This window comes from Aplidium turbinatum, chromosome 6, assembly GCF_918807975.1.
Source record: "Aplidium turbinatum chromosome 6, kaAplTurb1.1, whole genome shotgun sequence".
Classification (NCBI taxonomy): Eukaryota; Metazoa; Chordata; class Ascidiacea; order Aplousobranchia; family Polyclinidae; genus Aplidium; species Aplidium turbinatum.
In genome coordinates, this window is record NC_137477.1 from 19,457,860 (window position 1) to 19,479,702 (window position 21,843).

Here is a 21,843-nt window from a genome sequence, read left to right on the forward strand (position 1 = left end):
ATGATATGCTCTGCTGGTGTAAAATATGCTAATGGCTAAACTATCACAAAGTGTTGCAAGTGATACCGGTAATCCGCATTTATTCTAACGTTTCGTTAGTTAACTGCCACTGAAGAAGGCGTTGACAAACTGTTGAAATACCAGGGTGGTTGTATCGGTATTCACACAACTTCACATTGTAAAATATTAGATTTAATGTTTTTATTATTTTTCAAGGTGTTGGGAGGCTGACTTGTAGGTTATTATGCATACCAGTACTATTTTTGGTCTGTCCTTATGTGCACTTGTAGTGTGGGTTTTTCCTCATACGATTGCTAGTAATGGAGGGGAATTACTGGTAACAGATGTGGTACGTATATTGAGTACCGGTATATATCGTTAGTACATGATGTTAGCCTGCAACAAATTTTTGTTGTGGTACTGTAGCTACCGGTACCGTAATGAGTTATGTCCAATCATAGGCTGTTTAAAGTTTTTGCGTTAAAATCTAGTTTTGAATATAAAGAAGTGATTCTGTTCACCATGCTTTGTAAATATATCCATTGGCTGTTCCTACCATGTATTGTGAATATAGCCGTTGAATTTATATGCACACGGAACGTCTACCTGAGCGTGACGTATTCTTTTCTTTCACCTTTTTTTTTGAAAAAAGAACAAGAGAAGAACAATGTTGAAAAAATTATGTGGGCTGTATAACTTTTAAATTTAAGAGTTTTTTTTAGCCTACTGAATTGATGGCTTGTGCACTGTTTCTTGGATTGGTATTCCGAAGGGATCAGCTAGATATGGTACTGCCCCTTAAAAAGCTTTTTTTAAACTAAATTCATTCGAATCGACTAAATCGTTACAGCTTTGTTTTCATTAATTTTTGGCAGTGGCTATTTGACCGGCTCCGGTCTTTAAATCTGAAACACTATTTGACCGGTCATGACGTCATTATACGTGCACTTTTTTTTTCTCTTTCAAAGCAAAAGACGAGAAGAGAAGAAAAAAGTCCCTATATATATATATATAATTTCTACATTCGACAATCATATTGAACTCGGTTAGTGGCGCGTACGACAGTCCTCGGACTGGTGTTCCAGAGGGAATGACTTCGATACTACCCGGAAGCGTTCTTTTTTGGCAGTGGCTATTTGACCGGCGTTGGTCTTGGAATCTGAAACACTATTTAACCGGTCATGACATCACAATGAAGGCACTTTTTTTCTTTTTCTCTTTTAAAGCAAAAGACGAGAAGCGCCTATATAAGTTCTAAATTCGACAACTTTATCCAACTCGATCCGTGGCGCGTATGATATTTCTCCATTTGCTATTCCAGGGGGAACGAGTTTGATGCTACCAGGAAGCGTTCCTTTTTTTTATTTTGAATTTGTTTTGTTTTTTTAAATTAAATTTTGACCCGAAGTGCATTTTTTTAGTCAATTTTTAATTTGAGTTGCCTACAGCTCTACTTTTTATGTCTTTTCAAATGTCGTCGTCGTGTGAGCGTCTGGGGCCGAGGGTCTATCTTTTTACCACCCCAGATTCACAAATGTTCCCGGACTACATTGGAAGGCTAGTAGAGAGCAGCCAGTCTTTGGTTTCATCACCCATGACACGCAGACCTTCCACTCCGTTGGGTGGCTTGAAGATGGAGCAGTCATTGATGATGTGGTCTACGGTCTGTTCCTCGGCACCACCTTCACAGGAGGAGGAAGAGGCCATTTCCCATTGGTGCAATTGTTGAGCGGAAAACCCCGACGCCCGTACGGAGACGGTTGAGGCGCACCCATGCCTGTCTTGAAAGTGTCAGACCGATGGGGCGTGTGTCGGCGTCGGAGATGAACGAATAGAGTCTGGTGGCGGTTGACTTCCATTCAGAACTCCATTTATGGTCCGCCCAAGCAGCCGCAGAGATGTCTTGTACATCAGCTTTGTTGATCAGAAGTTGAGCGGCTGGCACGACTGGGTGTCTTGATTTCAGTCGACGGGGGTGCTCGTTTGGGAGAGCAGAGATCTTGCGGCGGAGAAGGTAGTTAGGCTCCAGTGCCCATCGACCGAGAGACAGAGTGGCTTCTTCGTTACGAAGCTCAGCGAGTTGGATGCCAGCGAGAATGGGGAGATTGTCCAATGGTATGAGACGCAGGCATCCGGTCACTGTGCGCAGGGCGCTGATTATGGCAGTGTCGATGTTATGGCAGTGAGCACTGCGGCACCAAACAGGTGCGGTGCACAGTACTCTGCTGAAGAGTAGGCAAGGGCTGAAGCTGCTCTACACAAAGTGTCAGCCCTCGCCCCCCCCCAGCTAGAACCTGCCAGGCGCTTGAGTAGAGCAGCGCCGGATGTGAGTTTCTTGCGCAGTGACACCAAATGGTGGCGGTTTGTGAGCGATCTGTCCAGTGTCACCCCAAGATATCTTGGTTCGGGGCAAAAGGAAAGAAATTTTCTGTTGTTCTGGACGTGTAGCTCACGATCAGCTTCCCGATTATGGAGGTGGAAAGCTGCTGCCACAGTTTTGGTTTCACTGAGTTTCAGTCGCCAGTTCTGGAGATAGGCTGAGAGAGTTTTCTCTGAGTACGGTAATTTTCCGTTCGTCATAAGAGGATGTGACCGTGTTTGCCGAACGACGCATGACATTTTCGCTCTCAACAAGTTAGTTATATACAGTACAATGCTTCTTTTAAAAAAAATAGTAATGCAGGCCTCGAAATTTGTACTTTTTTCCGGCGGTCAAGCATGTCCTACCGGACTGGCCCTTTCAGCGGACATTTAATATCTCAACCGGACATATTTTTTGCTTGCAAATAAATCAGTGCGTTAATGACAGTCGTGTAATGACGCAATAAACACAATTGAAAACAACAATCCAAATTTCCTTATTACAAAAGCAACTCCGATCATTTATTCGGTGGTTTTCGCGTTATAGAATCGTTGTGCCAAGCGATTACTGCCGGCGCGGAGTCGTAAATCTCCATGTCAGGACTGTCCAGCCAAATGCGCATTAGTGACGCAATAGTGTTAGCCCTCAATAGTGTTAGTCTAACACCCTCCCTTATGTGCAGAAATTCTATTTCTATCAGTATCAGCGTGAATAAGGTCGCCACATTCGCCTTAGCACGTGCGGAACCCAGCTGAGACTTGCTTCTCTGTGACGTTTCTTTTTAACAAACGATCAATGTAACGCAATAATCCTCATTGTTAAAATTAGAATACATATCCTGCCGAAAAGTTTAGACAACTGTATTTCAAGGCAACATTGCAAGGCGTTGAAATGATGTAAAAATGGCTACCTTTGCCATCAGCTCGTTAACCCTCCACTCTAATGTGATCTTTATAGCAATTGCCTGTACGATTATTGTTTCAGCTCCGTATTTGTTCGCGTTAAACAAAGAATTGTAACAATTCAAATTTAAAATATATATATTTTTGCTGCATTATCTCTATTTTTGTCAAGAATTTTGCGGCGGTCATTTATGACCGACCAATGAGTCGTCTTCGGCAGACATTCGAGGTCATTCCGGAGGTCATGACCGCCGGAATTTCGAGGCCTGGTAATGGTATGTAATGCGGCGCTCGGCAAACACGGTCACATCCTCTTATGACGATCGGAAAATTACCGTACCCAGAGAAAATCTCAAATTCCAGCAAATTAAAAAAACTCTAACTTTATTACTCACATTTGAAAAGACATAAAAAATAGGGCTGTAGGCAACTCAAATTAAAAATTGACTAAAAAATCCACTTTGTGTCAAAATTTAGTTAAAAAATAAATAAATAAAAAAAGTAACGCTTCCGGGTAGTATCAAACTCATTCCCTCTTAAATAGCAAGCGGAGAAATATGATACGTGCCACGGATTGGGTTGAATAAAGTTGTCGAATTTAGAACTTATATAGGCGCTTCTCGTCTTTTGCTTTAAAAGAGAAAAAGAAAAAAATTGCCTACATAGTGACGTCATGACTAGGGTGGTTTGAAAAATATTTTTTTGCAATTTTAGCATGGGGGGGTTCTGAATACCTGGCAAACCTTTAAAAAATAATATTTACACAACTTTTTTTGGTAGGTCCCAAAACCCAGCCACCTACCCCCAATAAAGATCACAACAGGTCAAATTTAGTAAAAAATCCTCTAACTTGCTCACCACTCATAGTAGAAATTCAGTTTTGGTGTCAAAAGATGCAGAATACCTATGTTTGTGTGTATCATAAATAGAACTTTTTCTCTAAATGCATTAGTTTTTGCAATAATTGAAAAAAATGCATTTTTAGGGTATTTGGGTCAATGGGTCATTCCATGCCAAACGTCCTCAAAATCAGAAAGTTCCCAGTTTGACCCACTTCGATTTTGCTCTAACTAGGTCAACATGTTATTTGGCATGATATAGCCATGCATTACAAATTTCAGCTCAATACCTATCTATTATAGTTTTGGAAATATGATGCTTTAAAGTTTTAGGTTTCCCCTAAACTTTTCCGCATTTGTTTTTTTGGACCATTTTCAATTAACCATATCTTTTGCTCCAAAGGTTATATATAAATAAAGTTTATGTTTTGTAAAATGGTTCACTCTTAGTTATATTACATGATTGCATTGTCAAAATGCAATCAATTTGCAGTATAGGCTACTGGAATAATCAAGCCTCAAAGTAGGCCTCTTCTTCACCAAAGACAAATTTTGTGCCATATTTGGAAGTCTGTAACTTTTTTATGAAAAGCAGGATGGTTATTATATTTATCATGAATGTTCTTTCTCTACCAGATAACAACTTTACCGAGTTTGATAAGTAACACTACATTTATTGGAAAGTTACAATGCATCAAAATATGCACCCAAAGCAAAAAATCCAAAATAACGCCATCTTGTGGTGTAAAAACAACCCTGTAAAAAAGTGTTGACAAAACAATCTTTTTTACCTTTTGAAGAACATTACCTAAGGATGAAGAATCAAGGAATATGAGTAGCCTACACTGCAAGGATAGTTTTTAATAGTTTTTAATTAGTTTTTAATACCCCGTAACCGCTGTGGCGTGGTGGCAGCCACCCCGTTTAGGTTACATTACTTACTGCAAATAAATGTAATTTGAACGGACGTTTAAATCTTTTTTTGATCATTGGTTTTCGCTTCAAGTCAACGTAAAGCAAGAGGTGAACCAATACAGTATTGCGAAGAAAATGATTGTTTTTGTCACAAGCATGATACTCGCGTAACATCAAGCAAGCTACGTGAAGATTACGCAACACGTGGCTACGAGTTTTTTCCTTGTTGTTGTTGCGATCGTTTTATTTGTTACTTGTCATAAGTCATTGTTACATTTGTTAGGTTTACAATGTGATTTATTAATCAATAAAATACGACCTTTCCCTTGCCTCCCTCAAAAATCTCTTTTGAAAATTTTTAAACTGCTTATAATATCGCTATAAATTATGCCAGCTTTAAAATACTTGGAAATAAAATTATCTCGATGATTGATAGCTCCACCCCCTAAATGAAAATCTATTTTCAAATTTCATTAAAAAAATGCAATTTTCGAAACTTTTTGAGTTTTATTTAAAAAGTACACTTAATAAAGTAGCAGTTTTAATGTTCTGCAAATTTACACGTTTACATGATTCTATTCGAGGAAAGCTGCACCCCCTGCCAATTCCCAATAATAAAAGCAACCTTTTTCAATTAGCCTACTCAACATTTTGCATTTTGAATTATTTTCCAATTTCAATTGGAGTGTACTGTCATCTACTTCATGCAGTAATATTGCGTCACCGTGTCAATGCGTGACAAACTGCGAGGCGGGAATTTATTGATCTGACACAGGAGTTGCTTGTTACATCATAGAAAAAATTACGAAAAGTCGTCCAGTAAAAGTTTTCGCCGACATTCCAGTTTTATTCAGCTTAAAGATGCCACCGAAAAAGCGTTCAAAATTGCAGCCCTCCATTGAGTCATTTTTTGTTGCGTCTACCGTCTAGTCAGGATTTCAGCCAGCATGAAAGTGACCAAACGCCTGAACGAAACGAAAGTGTGCCACTGCCAAAAGGCGTTAGCATTATCAGGGAGGTGGAAGAGCCGAGCACGATAATCGCTGTTGAAGGGAGGAGCTATCAAAAATCGTGGGAGAGCGAATTCCCGTGGCAAGAATACGATAGATGCAAAGATAGAGCATTCTGTCCGATTTGCAACTATGTCGCAACTGCTTGATCTATTTGCAAGCAATGAAACCATTTCATTAATGCGTCCAAACGTGGTCTGCATTGTGAAAATATACTTATCGTTGCCTTCCACCACCTGCGAAGCGATCGTTTAGTGCACTCAGGCGCATAAAAACCTACTTGCGATCTACCATGACACAACAGCGATTGAACCACGTCCTAATTTTAAATGTTTATCAAGCTGAAGCTTCACTGTTACAACTTGACCAGTTGATTAACAGTTGGATTGACAGAGCTGCTGTTCGCAAAAATACTTTTGTCAAATGATAAGTGTCAGAGCAGCAACGTAACAATAAAATTCACGACATACCTCCTGTGCTTTGTTTTAAAGTTGCTTTGTAAATTATCGAGCTACAAATCAGGTGTGAAAAGACAATTGCATCTACGAAATACGCTTAGTAAAAATCAAACAAAAACATGCAGTTTGAAGGTTTTTAGGTTGCCATATTGTGCTATCCACCACCCCGTGCAAAAATAAAAGTCGGCGCCTATGAATACTATTTTTTAAAGGTTTGCCAAGTTTTCAGAACCCCCCACATTGAAATTGCAAAAAAAATATTTTTCAAACCACCCTAGTCATGTCCGGTTAAATAGTGTTTCAGATTCTAAGACCGGCGCCGGTCAAATAGCCACTGCCTTCTTTTTTTTAACTAAATTTTAACCCGAAGTGACTCAATCGTTAGACTGCTGCATTTTTGTGGTCAGTTTATAATTTCAGTTGCAACCCAATTCATACTACAGCTTTTTAAACAGGCCTCATTTGTACTTTTTTCCGGCGGTCAAGGTAAGCATGTCCTACCGGACTGGCCCTTTCAGCAGACATTTAATAATTTTAATATCTCAACCGGACATATTTTTGCGTGTAGATTTTGCACAAAATCACACTATCAGTATTGTGTAGTCGTGTTTGTAGAAGAAGATTTTCTACAACAGAATAACTCTGCAATGGTTGATGGCTTAATTAACCGACCCTGCAGTATACTGGAGCAGATTGCTTGCAAATAAATCAGTGTGTTAATGACAGTCGTGTAATGACGCAATAAATACAATTGAAAACAACAATCCAAATTTCCTTATTACAAAAGGAACTACGATCACTTATTTCGTGGTTTTCGCATTATAGAATCATTGTGCCAAGCTATTACTGCCGGCACGGGGTCGTAAATCTCCAGCTCAGAATCGTCTAGACCAGGAGTGGGCAAACTACGGGCCGCATGCGGCCCGTAAGACCATTTTATGCGGCCCGCCGGCACTAGCAGAAACTCCTACTCATCACTTATTGTTTTAATTATAACTGGTAACTACAGGTTTTGTCACTTTCCTTTGCTGAAAGAAGCAAACATTTCTGGTGAACTTGCAGCAAAGTATAAAGTTCAGTTGGATACTTTGGCTATCGAATTTGGCAGAAGGTTCCAAAGGTCCTGGAACCGCAATTTAATATGCTCAGCTCTCCATTCACTACAGAAGTTTATTCGGTTCCTGAGGATTTACAGCTGTAACTGCTGGACTTGCAAGCAAATAATGACTTGAAAGAGAAGTTTAAGTCAGATTCACTGCCTGACTTTTACAAGTCATTGTCTGACGATTTGTTTCCAAACTTAAAAAACTTTGCTGCTAAGTTTTTGACACTGTTTGGATCCACATACATATGCAAACAAGCATTTTCTTGTTTAAAAATAAACAAGTCGAAGAACAGGTCTTTGCTGACAGACACCAACTTGCATGATGGAACAGTTGCACAAGTCTCATTAACTTTTGTGAAGATGATAACATAGCTTTAAACGTCACTGAGTGTGAAATACAAATATTGTGTTTAATATGAATATGCGTTTATTTACACACCGGGTAAATTTTCCTACTTTGTAATGAGAGTGTGCGGCCCCCCGGCTGCAACATTTTTTCAAATGTGGCCCTCAATACAAAAAGTTTGCCCACCCCTGGTCTAGACAAATGCGCATTAGTGACTCAATAGTGTCAGCCCTCAAGGATGTACGCCAATCACCCAATATTCTTTTCAGCAAAGAAAAACACCTCTCAACATGTGAGGAAGATGATGGCAGTGTTAGTGTTAATTTCTATCTAATGGTGTGAGACGAATGTGTCTAACACCCTCCCTTCCGTGCAGAAGTTCTATTTCTATCTAATGGTGTCATTCTGTGCAGAAATTCTATTTCTATCAGTATCAGCGTGAATAAGGTCACCACATTCGCCTAAGCACGTGCGGAACCCAGCTGAGACTTGCTTCTCTGTGACGTTTCTTTTTAACAAACGATCAATGTAACGCAATAATCCTCATTGTTAAAATTAGAATATATATATATATCCTGCCGAAAAGTTCAGAAAACTTTATTTCAAGGCAACATTGCAAGGTGTTGAAATGATGTAAAAATGGCTACTTTTGCCATCAGCTCGTTAACCACACTACTCTAATGTGATCTTTAAAGCAATTGCCGGTACTATTATTGTTTCAGCTGTGCCGTTCGGCAAACATGGTCACATTCTCTTTTGACAAACGGAAAATTACCGAGAGAAATTCTCAAATTCCAACAAATTAAGAAAACTCTTAACTGTATTACAACAAGTGAACAACAAGTGAAGGATGAATTTAAAAAAAATCGGACTGAAGGAGGAAGATGCAAGGGACAGGGTGAAATGGAGAAAAGGGATAAAAACAATTGCTGCGCGGAAACAATCGGCCACCCCCACTAGTGGGGAACAAACCGACGATGGATTATGATGATGATGTATTACTCATATTTGAAAAGACATAAAAAATTGGGCTGTGGGCTACTGAAATTAAAAATTGACCACAAAAATGCAGCGGCCTAACGATTGAGTCACTTCGGCTCAAAATTTAGTTTAAGAAAAAGAACGCTTCCGGGTAGTATGTGGAGTTGTGCCTCCTAGTAGCACGGCCAATAGGAGGCACAACTCCCCAAACCCAGTTTTGTTGTTGTATTTTGCAAATTTGTCAGGGATCTAGACACCCCTTTTTTTGAATTTAAAAAAAAGTTTTTTTTACTCCACCCTAATGCTAATGAGCAAAGGGAGGTGCAACAGTATTGATAATGATATGTTTATGTCACTGTAACTGCACCTACCATACTTTCTTTTGCTTGATTCACTGCAATGCTTTGTTGAGTGGCTTCAATGTTAGAATGGTGTATCAGCTAAGTGAGAACGAGTGCAACCTAGTTCGTACCCTGAACACTGAACAGTTCGTACCCTGAAAAGATCAAGAGAAAAAATTAAAAAACCGAAGTCGCACTGAGGGTACGAACTAGGTTGCATCCAGTGAGAACCACTAGTGCATTGATTGTTGATTACCTTTTATAAGTATCTATAAACTGCCCTTATTCATTGGTTGTTATGTATCAGGTGTTTTTTGACATTTCGATTGATGGAAAGTCTGAAGGTCGTATTGAAATTGGCTTGTTTGGAAAAGTTGTTCCTAAAACCACTGCAAACTTTCAACAGCTTGCAACCCATGAAAAAGTAAGTAAATCTTGTAAGGGTGGCCTATGCAATATGCATTGAATGAAATTAATATTCATTATATGCCATTAACAGTTTAACGCATTCCACACACAATCATTAAGAGTTTTCAAACTTGCATGGACTGAACATATTCACAATGACTTGTTATATGGTGCTGTAGGAGAAACTCCTCTGCTTCAATAAACGTTAATATTAGTAACCATTAACTTTTCTGGTTGGGACGTAGAATAGAACATCCAATAAGCTCAGTTTATAATTAAATTATCCTACTATCAAAACTGATCAAAGGCAAACGAAATCAAGGAAGACCAGCAGAAACATTTCTGCAAAGGATTTGATTTCTTTCAAAGCGCAGCCCGAAAGAGTTCTGACAGTTAGCTGAAACTCGCCAATTATAGAGACTTTTCATTGACGCTATGTTGCACCCAACTGGTGTGAAATAAATTATGATTATTGATTAATAGCAAGTTTTGGTATGTGAGAAATAAGAACAACCTCTTGTCGGATGCAAATATTATATATATATATACTGTATATCTTATTTTTAGGGATTTGGCTATAAGGAGAGCAAGTTCCATCGAGTGATCAAAAACTTCATGCTTCAGGGAGGAGATTTCACAAGAGGTGATGGTACTGGAGGTAAATATTTTTCTTTTATGATGTTGTATTCAAAACCTTAAGTTTGTTGGAACACTTTGACACCTAATTTTTCATAATAACACCATCTTACTACCCAGGCAAAAGTATCTATGGCAACAAATTTATGGATGAGAACTTTAAACTGAAGCATTATGGAAGAGGTTGGCTCAGCATGGCTAACTCTGGCAAGGACACCAATGGATCACAATTCTTCATCACATTTGTCAACACCCCATGGCTGGATGGTCGCCATGTTGTGTTTGGAAAAGTTCTTAAAGGCTTAGTAAGTGTTATGGATGTTTATGTGATCATGACACTTTATGCTGAAAATCAGCTAAAAATTATAATACTAAATTGCACTTAAAAAGTTTAATATGAAAATGCTAATGGCAATACGGTCATTCTTTATCTGCCTTAGGTTCATCCAGGTGTTTTTGCAGGATGTAGTCGATGCCATCGAGAAAAATCCGACAGCATCAAGTGATCGTCCAATCAAGGATGTTACAATTACAAAGAGCGGAGTGATTTCTGTAACAAAACCCTTTCCTGTTGACAAGAAAGCAGCTGAAGAATATACTGGAAGTTACTAAGGTTTTAGTAAACTCTGCTGCATGGTACAACTTGTGACAGTACAAAAAGTCCGAAAGACTGTTATGTGGCCTAAATGTGCAATAATGCACAATATCCTTTTAAAGTATGCCTCTTTTTACCAAAGAAAGTATTAGGTGAGAAATTGTCACTACAGAATAAAAAACTTTTGCAAGCTATAATATATTGTCATGAATTCTGGGCTTCAATGAAAATACGCAAATTATTATCACTTGTAGAAGATAACAACAAGCATAGAATTGCAGTATTTGTTGACGTGTGTATTGCAAGTCACATATTTTGTTCCATATTTTAAAAATCTTACATTTGAAAATGGTATATAATATACATTGTCTATTTTAGCTAAGCTGGAAATTTAATGCACGTTTAAAATAATATGCAAACAGCGTTAATGTGATGTTTCATTGTTTAAATTTTTAAGCAATCATGATGTTTTGCATGGCATGGCATATTAGCCACGTCTTGCTTAGTCACTTTGTTTCCAAAAACTGAACTTAGTGAAATGGTGTTTTTGTGTGCCAAATGAGTTTCAATAATAATATTTTGATAGAATATTCAAATATCAATGCGAGATTAATACAAACAAGAAGCGAGAATATTTTGCTCGCATCTAATTGTATATTTGCAGGTAAATTCGACATAGTATTGGTTTGAAAGTAATTAATTTTTCCAGATATTTTTTTTATGGATGTGTTTCCGGTGTTTGTAGCATCGAGTGTAGTATTTTGTTCTCATTACCTAAAACTATTATTGTATATAGACTGAATCGGGGTTGTTTTTTTTCGCTGAGACTTTTCGGTCATTTGTCCGAAATAACTTGAAAAAGTTCGGTCAGTTTTTCTGATGAAAATATTTCCTTTCAAGTAGCTGATACAAATCAAAATTTGCACTTCCTTTTTTGGACATTTTGACCGAATTGACTATATTTTTTTCGGACATTTGGCTAAAAAAATCGGTCAATGATTGATAAATGACCGAAAACAAACCAGAACTGAATGCTTTGTGTTAGCTAAATATACTTGGTTGTGCTTTTTCAGTTAAACAACATCATGCAATGCTGGTTTGACCAACACTAACAAAATTAATCATAGACATTGACGTTGAATTGCGATTGTATGAAACTTATGTTATACCCCAATTGGAAATTGCAAAACGCAAAATCTTTTGCTCCTGAAAACAAAAACTATTTTTCTTTGGACAATAGATGTGCCTGACTCGTATTCTTGATGCGTGGCATAACCTGTAATGTTGGTTTAAGAATTCTTCATTTGTTGCCGCTAGAAATGTTTTAAATTGCATTTTTGTTCCTTTACGTTGAATGGTTCAGAGCATACAAAGTTTTTTTTTAAAGCACCAGCACTATTGTTGTGGAGATAGCGATCAATCATGATACCCTGATGCCTACCTATATTATGCAGCATTTTATACTATTTTTAAGTTTGTTAGATCATGGCCACCTAAAGATACGGCCTGATTTGTCACATTTTGCAGAAATTTCCAAGTTTTTCTAACTTTGGGCGAACGTTTAAATAAATTTTTCTAAAAACTATATTTTTACGCTTTCTTTATTCTTTTCCCCAGATGACAGAATTGGTTTTAACATCCTCACATGTTGAAAAACAAAGAAAGTTTGAGTTTGTAGATTTTAGTCAGACTGTTAAGTTTCAATAACAGTCTGATTTTGCGTTTTTCCACTTACTTTTTCTCATTTGCTACTGCTTCCCCAAGGCAACAAAAACTTTTTTTGTCATTAGGAAATCGCAAAAAGTAAAAACATCTCAAAAAATGTCAGTCAAGCAGTAGCTGTAATCAAAATCTGCAAAATGTGACAAATCAGGCCGCATCTCCAGGTGGCCATGGTTATATTAATCATGAAATTATTGCTTCTTAGGTTACTGATGGGTGTTGAGGAAAACTTTATTGCAACTCCTACCTCTGTAGGAAAATTCATGTATTAGCCTATGTTTTTAAACGTTCCGTCAACCAGAAATGTTCCGGTTTATTGTGAATATTTTGCTTGCTTTGACAATTTCACTCATAAACAAGAAAATCGAACTCGTCTATTGTTTAAAATTTATCGGAGATTTCTCGTTTTCTTGTTAATCGTTAACAAAATATTTTTTTAGTTTGCCTACAAAAGTGCTTTCGATGTGTCTACCCGACACCATAACTAACGCTGATATCGCGGTGTGTTGCAGATAGGTTAGGATTTATTTATGGTTGTTCGTATAACAGCAGTTATGAAGTTATTAGCTGTCGTCGGTCTGTTGGTGGGAGCGCTTATATTCTTCATGCTTCCCGGTGAAGGAGAAGCCAAAAAAGGACCCCTCGTGACTAAAGTGGTGAGGATCTTAAGTTTTTGTTGCCTAGCTTTTGCCTTTTATAGATTGGGATCAACACAGGCGTCGATATTCGAATTAAATCAAGATTCATTCTTATGCAAAGATATACTGTAGTGCAACCTTGAGTGTATATTAACAACTAGGAAGTTTTGAGTGGTTTATTTCTATGTTTTCAGGTCTATTTTGACATAGAAATTGGTGGAGAGAAAACTGGGCGTATTGAAATCGGATTGTTTGGAAAAACTGTTCCGAAAACCGTGGATAACTTTGCTGCTCTTGCTTCTCATGAAAAGGTTTGTTGTTGGTGTTGAATTTGTTTCTGGCAAACTGCGGTTTCGATTGGTTTCAAAGTAGAAATAGTAAGAGAATGGCTTTATCTGTATTATAGTGGAAACTTCATGATTGAAAGGCAACTACAGTATAAACTACGTGGAAATGCTTGAATACTGAAAAGGAAGCCATGCTTGAATACTGAACAGTGGTTCTCAATGTTATTTTTCATATTTCTCATTATAAAATCAAACGCTGTCAATTTCTCCCTAACAAGAATATTGCAAAGCAGATATATACTTGCAAATTTTTTACTCCCTTTTTTACCAGCCAAACGAGGTTAGAAGTTGCAAAATTTCTCGAATTTTGTATAAAAACTTGCCAAACCTGAGTGCAAGTAATATAAATTACTGTGTAGAAACAACTGACTATTATGAAGTAAACAGACTTTCTTCAACGTCAAACAATGTTGGTAAAGCAGCTTTTCTTTGCACACTTTTGATAGGCATTCTCAATTGTGCAGTTATTTTTGTGTTGACTGAACAGTGAACAAATAATAATACCTCGAAGTTATTTATTCATACACAGATTTTTTTCCCTGTATCTTCTCAGGAATTAAATATTCCTTTCTCTCAGTTGAGAACCACTGGGCTAGAAGAGCGCTACACAATTTTTATGAAATTTTATTCATATTCGACAGGGATTTGGTTACAAAGGAAGTAAGTTTCACCGCGTCATCAAACAATTCATGCTCCAAGGAGGTGACTTCACGAGAGGCGATGGAACCGGGGGTATGGACTTGTTCTAAAGAATTCGCTTGCTTTATCTTGGATTGTGGTGATGTTTTTTGAGATGTTTACAAACTTTTCTTGCTTAGTCTTTCTAGGGTTTTCTCGTGTCGTAGCATCGAAGCAATCGCACAGAAAAAGTTACAAAATTTTACATTTTACTGGAATGAGTATTATGGAACCCCAATTTTGTATGAAGCCGCTTTTTTTTAAATGGGATTTTTTCTCTTAGTGTTGAGAAAAAAATCTTTCAAGATTATCTCCCTGTGCCTTGGAAGTTTTAAAAATTACATTCTTCTTATTGTTACTACTTACTTTCACGTTGCTTTGCATGACAAAACGATTGATTTATTATCTAATGTCTCGTGTTGGAAGGTTGTTGGAACTATCTAATTAATCGTGTTGGAAGGTTAAACCTGAGGTGTTTGTGTTGTGTGATCTTCTGCGTGCAGTTAAATCCATCTCTACTCACAACAACAACAACGTAATTCCACTTCACACAACAACGTTTTTGAGTGATGGTGAAATCTCACCCATAAAAGTGACGGTTAATGGCTAATGCATCGCGTTCTAAGGTTATTTTGACGTGTCTACTTGCTGTGACAGCCATTTGCACTTGTAGGCAAAAGCATTTACGGAGAAAAGTTTCCCGATGAGAACTTCAAGTTGAAGCATTACGGCAAAGGCTGGCTGAGCATGGCCAATGCCGGGAAAGACACCAATGGCTCACAATTCTTCATCACCACTGTCGTGACAACGTGGTTGGACGGAAAGCATGTCGTCTTCGGAAAAGTCTTGAAAGGCATTGTAAGGTTTTTGCAGGTTTTTTGTTTTGTAACTCATTAGATAACGTTGTATTTCAGATGCTATGATTGTAGTGGTGTGCTTTACTTTATGCCTGAAAAAAGAAGCATAATTTGTGGACTTTGTAAACTCTCTTATAGAAGATTGTGAGGCATGACCTTCCAATTTAACACGTACATTGGCGGATCCAGGGAAGAGTCACTTGGTCACGTACGCCACAAAAATTGCAAAAAACATGTAATTTTGAAAATTGTCAAAAACCTTTTAGGATCAAGCCCCCTGTCCAGCTGTTTACTTTTTTGGACTTCAATTTTTACATTGTTTATTTTCTCTTAAATTTTTACTTTGTTGAAACTTCAGTGCCCCCCCCCCCCCCCCCCCCTTCCAAATTGGTTTCTAGATCCGCCACTGAAAAGGAAGCCATGTATGCTGAGTTTTTTGCCAGCAGATATGCAACTTTTTGAAAAATCATTATCTAGTTTTTGAGCGTTCGTTATTTGGTTTTCAGAAAGTCGTCGATGAAATAGAACAGAATCCCACTGGGCAGTCAGATCGCCCTGTCAAAGATGTGGTCATTGCTGATTGCGGAGTTCTTGACGTCAGCAAGCCTTTTGCGGTATCGAAGGACCCGGTAAGCGGAGATATCAACAAGGAAACGTACTAAACCGCGGAAGGAAACTAGAGCAATATTTCCGCTAAGGAGACAAGTTATTGAAAGAAACAAATGTACTTGACAACTTTACAACAAAGACCAACATTTCCAAGAAATTTGACAGCATTGTTCACATGCTTTCACCACCGGAGTATTTTTTATACAGTTCCTATGATAATGCATTCCTGTTCATGAACAATTACTTCTTGTACGATTCATTGGTACTATTTAAAAAAAAATGAAACCGCCTTTCAAGTGGAAAATAATCTGTAGTCACTGTTAACAATTTATTCTTTGTTGATACTTGTTTGAAAATTATTTTTTCTGGGATTATGCTATTTCGATCTAGTCTAAACTGTTAAGATGTAATAACTCTTTAGCATGGACAATTCGATTATATTTTCTTAACAGTGAAGTGAAGCATGTTTTTGATTTCATAACCTTTCTAATGGTAGAAACTTCTCATCAGCGAGTAGTGAATTTTGCTTTTGAAGCGTTATCGTTGAATGGAAATAAAACATGGAAAACAAATTTGTTTTATTGGCTGCCTCGCCTTATCGCATTGTTTCTTTGAAATGACATTTTTTTGATTGATTGATTTGAATTTTTATCCTCGGACTGGGAAAGCTCTGCTTCTTGCAGAGCTTAATCCTGGCAGTTTCGCATACTTGAGGCTTTGAATCACTGACGCAGGCCCGGTCACCGAGATTGACAGTGAAGTTTCCGATTGTTGAATTCTTGTTACCGGGGAACTATTCCATCCATTAGATGCCGCTGAATGGAGAGCAGTCCTTAACGTGCGTTGCTCAAGCGCACACCCCGAGAGTCGAACCAGCGCCGCTTGATCTTGAAGCTTCTTCGTTCCAGAAGTGACGCGCTAACCAATTGAGCTATCGGGGCTCAATTGTTTCTAAACTCTCCACCATGCTTCTCAGCAAGAACACAGTTTCCCTCAAAATACGTTTTAATGCTAATATGACGTTTCATAATTGTTTGGCTGCATTCAGTATCTACATTTTACTTCAAATATTAAAATGTTTGTCCCCCCCCCCCCCCTCAAATATTTTTCGGGTTACCTGCAGTACGCGTGAAGTTTATTGATAGGATTGTGACCGCTATTTCACTCAAGCTCCTTTTTGGGATAAAATATGAATTTATTTGTCGAGATAGAATGGATACAGAAAAATTTACGTAAAAATAACGTTTAGGCCTACATCACCTGATTAGATGGCTCTTTTGTATACCTAAGGAAGTTTTCAGCGGAGAGGATTTTTCGTAAATAGAATAATTCCCCTTTTTCAACTAGGGCCCGATTAACCACGAGGCACCCTGGTTTTTGGGACCCCCACTTTTTTTTATTACATTAGTGGCATAGGTAGTGAAAGTTGTGTCAGTGAGTGTCACGGTTGTTATTTTTGAGTAACGATTTTGCAGTAACAGTTGAGCACTCCTGCTCTGCATCGAAAGCGATTGCCAATAGGGGCCCTTAAGCTTAGCTGTGTCTCTGGCCCCTGTGAGCCTTAATCAGGCCCTGATTTCAACAATCTGAAAACTTCACTCTGCCTATCTCGGTTACCGCTTACCGGCCATGCGTCAAAAGCCTCTACGTTTGCGAAACTACCAGGAATAACCTGTCAAGGCTTTGTCAGTCCGAACTCTGAAGATATAGATTCAAAACCAAAGTAGACTAACTTTCCAATTGACGTTGATCTAAGAGCGTGCGTAACTTCATCTTGAGTTTTTACAATAAGACTTCAGCAAGAAGACTCTTCACTCTATCAAATCCGGGTTTTCTAGGACTTTACTAAAGTTTCGGTCTCAAGTCTGCAAAACTTCCATAATTAAGCTCTTAAAAAACTTTTTCAATTCGAGAATAAATCTCACAATCAATTGCTTTCCCACCGTCTGTCTTTTCACCATTGATAGACTTTGGGCATAGATGTTTCCGCACTATTTTGCTTGAGATGTTCTTTGTTGTTGTCCTATCCAGACATACGCCTGGTGGTTGAAGATTTAAATTGAGTGGACGGAAAGCAGTAGCGTAGCCAGGAATTTTAAAGGGGAGTTTTGACGACCCAGCGGCGGGGGGTTTGAAAAATTACTTTGAATTTGCATTGCATTCTGAGAGCATTTTCAACAAAAATGTGGGTGTGAATGTTCCTGTAAAATGGTGCTGTCCGGTGGCATAGCAAAAGGATAAGATCATGTTTTCTTCGGCATTTTTCGGAAATAAAGCTAAGTCTCTATGCTTTCTTGTTGCTAATTCCTGGCTGAGATGTTTGAATGTTTGGTATTGGCAAAACTAGCTCATTTAATGCAGTTTTGTTTAAAATTAGGTATTTTTTTTAAAACTGAAAGCATCATTCTCAAGCATAAAGAGACTGAAAGCATTATTCTCAATATCGTGACGTCACACGCGTGCCAAAGGGGGGAGTTGTAACTCCCAAACCCTCCTTCCTTGGCTACGCCACTGACCGAAAGGCAAGGGAGCCAATATTCGTGTCCATCTTCAGACACGCCTCCAAAGACACAGGCGCAAGCTCTTGAGCGGTGTCGAACCAGCGCGCTTTTGGTAACCATTGTGTCACCATTTTGGTAACGATAATCAACTGGATATTATACATTTTAATATTCGTAGCCTTAGAAAAAACAAGGAAGAAATTGAGAGAGTACTCGCTCCATTAGAAAGACCTCCTGAAATAATTGCCATCTCTGAAACCAAACTGAAACCTTTTGATCCAATTGGTAATATAGCACTACCAGGGTACCAATTTGTCCATGAGGACTCCATTACAAATGCTGGGGGAGTCTGCCTTTACATTAAGGATAACATCCTGTACCAAGTCAGACATGACCTAAAACTCAACATTGAAGGCTGTGAAAACTTATGGATTGAGAATATTTGTGGTGATCAAGGCAAAGGGAAACTAATCATTGGTGTCATCTACAAACATCCCAGTGCATTCATCAAAATGTTTATTGATTCATTTAGTGATACGCTACACAAGTTACAAAATTTTAAAGGACTTTGTGTGATAGCTGGTGACATGAATATAAATATTTTAAATTCTACAACAGAAAATATTTTATCCTACAAAAATGTTTTGCAAAGTTTTGGTTTAAATAGCCTAATAGACATACCAACACGGATTACATCTCATTCCAGCTCGCTGCTTGACCATATCTATACAAAATCCACTCTTAATATAAAATCTCAGGCCTTTGTTATTCAAAGCGATATCACTGACCACTTTCCTGTAGCTGCTAAATTTACTTTAGACAATCACTCCAAGTCTGCTGAAGACACTCACATCCGGATACGTAGTATGAAGAATTTTAATGAAAACCAGTTTGTAAATGATGTTGCAAAATCGATTGATAACAGCATGACATTCAATATGACACCACAAGAAAAAGTAATAACCTTGGAACAGATTATTAATGATGAAACCAACAAGCATATGCCCTATACTAAACTTAGCAAAAAAGAGAGCCGGTTATATTTGAGGTCATGGTTGTCAAGGGGTATTCTATCCTCCATCAAAACGAGGAATAAAATGTACAAGCAACTATATAAATCTAACTTTAAGAGTAATGATTTATACACCAAGTACAAAAAATATAGAAATCTGCTTACTCATGTGAAAGAAAAATCGAAGTCTAATTATTATAAAACTTCAATAAACAAAGAAAGAAACAACTCTAGCAAAACATGGCAAATAATAAATGAAATTACTGGCCGTACAAACAAAAAACACAATAAACAATATGCAACCAACTTCTCATTAAGTAATGGTCATAAAGTTACAACCGACCCGGTGCAAATAAGTAATACATTTAACACATATTTTACTCAAGTGGGACCTTCACTTGCAGCCAAAGTTCCAAAAACCACTTCTAATCCATTGTCCCTGATGAGAGGCAGACTTCTCAATTCCCTGCACTTAGAAAATACTGATGAAATGGAAATTTTAAGCATTGTCAACAGCTTAGATAACAAAAAAGCAACTGGTCCAGATGGCATCACTATCAAAACAATAAAAAGATTGAAGTATGTCATAAGCCCAACCTTAGCTTCTATAATAAATGAATCTATGACAATTGGTAAATTCCCTGATAGCTATAAAATTACAAGAGTGATACCCCTTCATAAAGGAGGACCAAAAAATAAAGTTGATCAATACAGGCCTATTTCCATCTTAACATGTTTCTCTAAAATCTTTGAAAAAATCATTCATAAAAGGTTAGTAAATTTTTTTGAAAAATTCAATGTTTTGTCCCAACAACAGTTTGGTTTCAGAGGTGGACATTCAACCACATTAGCTGCTACGGATATCTATGAACAACTACTACAAAATTGTGATGATGGTTTTGTTACATGTAGTATCTTTATTGATCTTGCTAAAGCATTTGACACTGTTGACCATGAAATCCTTTTAACCCTTTGAGGACCGCTGGGACACATGTGTCCCATGAAATTAGGCCGATTACCCCCCAGTTAACTATACAAATTTACCACTGCTGATACCCTAGCGTAGCATTGGATATCTATGCTTAATTTTAGGATAGACATTCTTTTTTAATTTTTTTTTGCGTAGGTGTTGTTTATATGACATTTGAAGAGTAAACAAACAAATTCAACATAAATATTTTTTTGGGAAAAATTAATGGTCCTCAAAGGGTTAAAGAAACTAGATTATTATGGCATCAGAGGAAATGCTTATAATTTATTAAAGTCTTACTTAAATCACCGTTACCAGTTTGTGCAGTTTGGTACTACAAATTCTAAATATGAAGAAATCAAATGTGGTGTACCCCAAGGCTCAGTTCTTGGTCCACTGTTGTTCATTATCTACATTAATGACCTTAATCACGCTTCTGAATTTGAGACTCGTTTGTTTGCTGATGATACACTACTATGTATTAAGGATAAAAGCCCTACTAGATTGCAAGAAAAAGTGAATTCTAACCTCCTAATGATTCAAAACTGGATGCATACAAACAAGTTAACAATTAATGTAAGCAAAACCAAATACATGTTGTTTGGGTCAAAGTTTGTCCGAGAAAATTCAAATCTAGAAATAACTTTTCAAAATACCAGATTGCAACGCACAAACACCTACAAATACTTAGGAATAACATTTGATGAGTCGTTATCATGGAAACAGCACATCAATATAATCTCAACAAAACTTTCTCAAAGCTGTGGTGCTCTATATCGATTAAGAAAGTACGTAAATTCCCAGACATTAAGAGCAGTTTACTATGCTCTAGTTCACTCCCATCTAATGTATGGTATTATCTGTTGGGGTCGTGCGTCTAAAACGGAACTGTATCCTTTAAATCTAGTACACAATCGCATCATTCGCTGTTTAAACTTCACCAAGATTAAGGACAGAATTCCCACCAAATCTCTTTTCAATAAAAGCAACTTGCTACAAATCGAAGACATGTTTTTAATAGAAGTATGCAAGTTTGTTTATAAAAGCAATAAAGGACATCTACCAGCAATTTTTTTTGAGTATCCTACTTTCGTCCTAGTAAGGAAACTCATAACTATAATACCAGAGGTGCTAAGAAAGATATGCTTTTCAAACCAAGAATGCGTACAAAGCTTGGTCAACGCTCAATTAAATTTCTTGGAACAAACACTTGGAACAAATTACCGGAACAGCTAAGAAAACTGCAAACAATTAGTATGTTTTCTAAAAAATTAAAACTGCACTTAATGTCTGAGTATAAGTAACTGATAGCCTATAGTACCATCAAACTGCTTCTACTTATTCTCACCGTATCTCGCTAATTACTGTATATTTGCTTTTGTCTTACCAGTATGCTGTGTTGTATGTATATTGTATATGCCATTTTGTATTTTTGCATCATTTCTAGTAGTTCTGTTTTTTGTTGTTTTTTTTGTTGTTGTTTTTTTTTTGTTTTTTTGTATATTGCACTGTTAAATTTCGTATGTGTATTGTTTTTTTATGTTGTATATAATATATATCTATCAATCAAATCAATCAATATATCAATCAATCATTATTTGCGTTCAACTT

The 21,843-nt window shown here is 37.4% G+C and overlaps 2 protein-coding genes across 2 annotated transcripts; both read left to right on the forward strand.

Annotated features, from left to right (window-relative positions):
• The first annotated feature begins 216 nt into the window (after positions 1-216).
• Positions 217-13,133, forward strand: LOC145771607 (peptidyl-prolyl cis-trans isomerase B-like). Its single transcript, XM_082583318.1, has 5 exons — positions 217-349; positions 9,567-9,683; positions 10,235-10,325; positions 10,424-10,608; positions 10,766-13,133. Exons 1-5 carry the CDS (start codon positions 245-247, stop codon positions 10,913-10,915), a joined length of 648 nt encoding a protein of 215 aa, XP_082439444.1. The 5' UTR covers positions 217-244; the 3' UTR covers positions 10,916-13,133.
• On the forward strand, positions 12,747-16,321 carry LOC145771606 (peptidyl-prolyl cis-trans isomerase B-like). Its single transcript, XM_082583316.1, has 5 exons — positions 12,747-13,276; positions 13,453-13,569; positions 14,247-14,337; positions 14,957-15,141; positions 15,647-16,321. The coding sequence occupies exons 1-5, from the start codon at positions 13,151-13,153 to the stop codon at positions 15,800-15,802; spliced, it is 675 nt and encodes a 224-aa protein (XP_082439442.1). The 5' UTR covers positions 12,747-13,150; the 3' UTR covers positions 15,803-16,321.
• The last annotated feature ends 5,522 nt before the right edge of the window (positions 16,322-21,843 follow it).

Excerpts from the sequence above, each read along its gene's own strand:
- LOC145771606 (XM_082583316.1), top strand. The coding sequence starts at position 13,151 with ATGGTTGTTCGTATAACAGCAGTTATGAAGTTATTAGCTGTCGTCGGT. Across the intron at positions 13,570-14,246 it reads CTCTTGCTTCTCATGAAAAG|GGATTTGGTTACAAAGGAAG; the intron begins GTTTGTTGTTGG and ends CATATTCGACAG. Across the intron at positions 15,142-15,646 it reads GAAAAGTCTTGAAAGGCATT|AAAGTCGTCGATGAAATAGA; the intron begins GTAAGGTTTTTG and ends TTTGGTTTTCAG.
- LOC145771607 (XM_082583318.1), top strand. The coding sequence starts at position 245 with ATGCATACCAGTACTATTTTTGGTCTGTCCTTATGTGCACTTGTAGTG. Across the intron at positions 9,684-10,234 it reads AGCTTGCAACCCATGAAAAA|GGATTTGGCTATAAGGAGAG; the intron begins GTAAGTAAATCT and ends TCTTATTTTTAG. Across the intron at positions 10,609-10,765 it reads GAAAAGTTCTTAAAGGCTTA|GATGTAGTCGATGCCATCGA; the intron begins GTAAGTGTTATG and ends GTGTTTTTGCAG.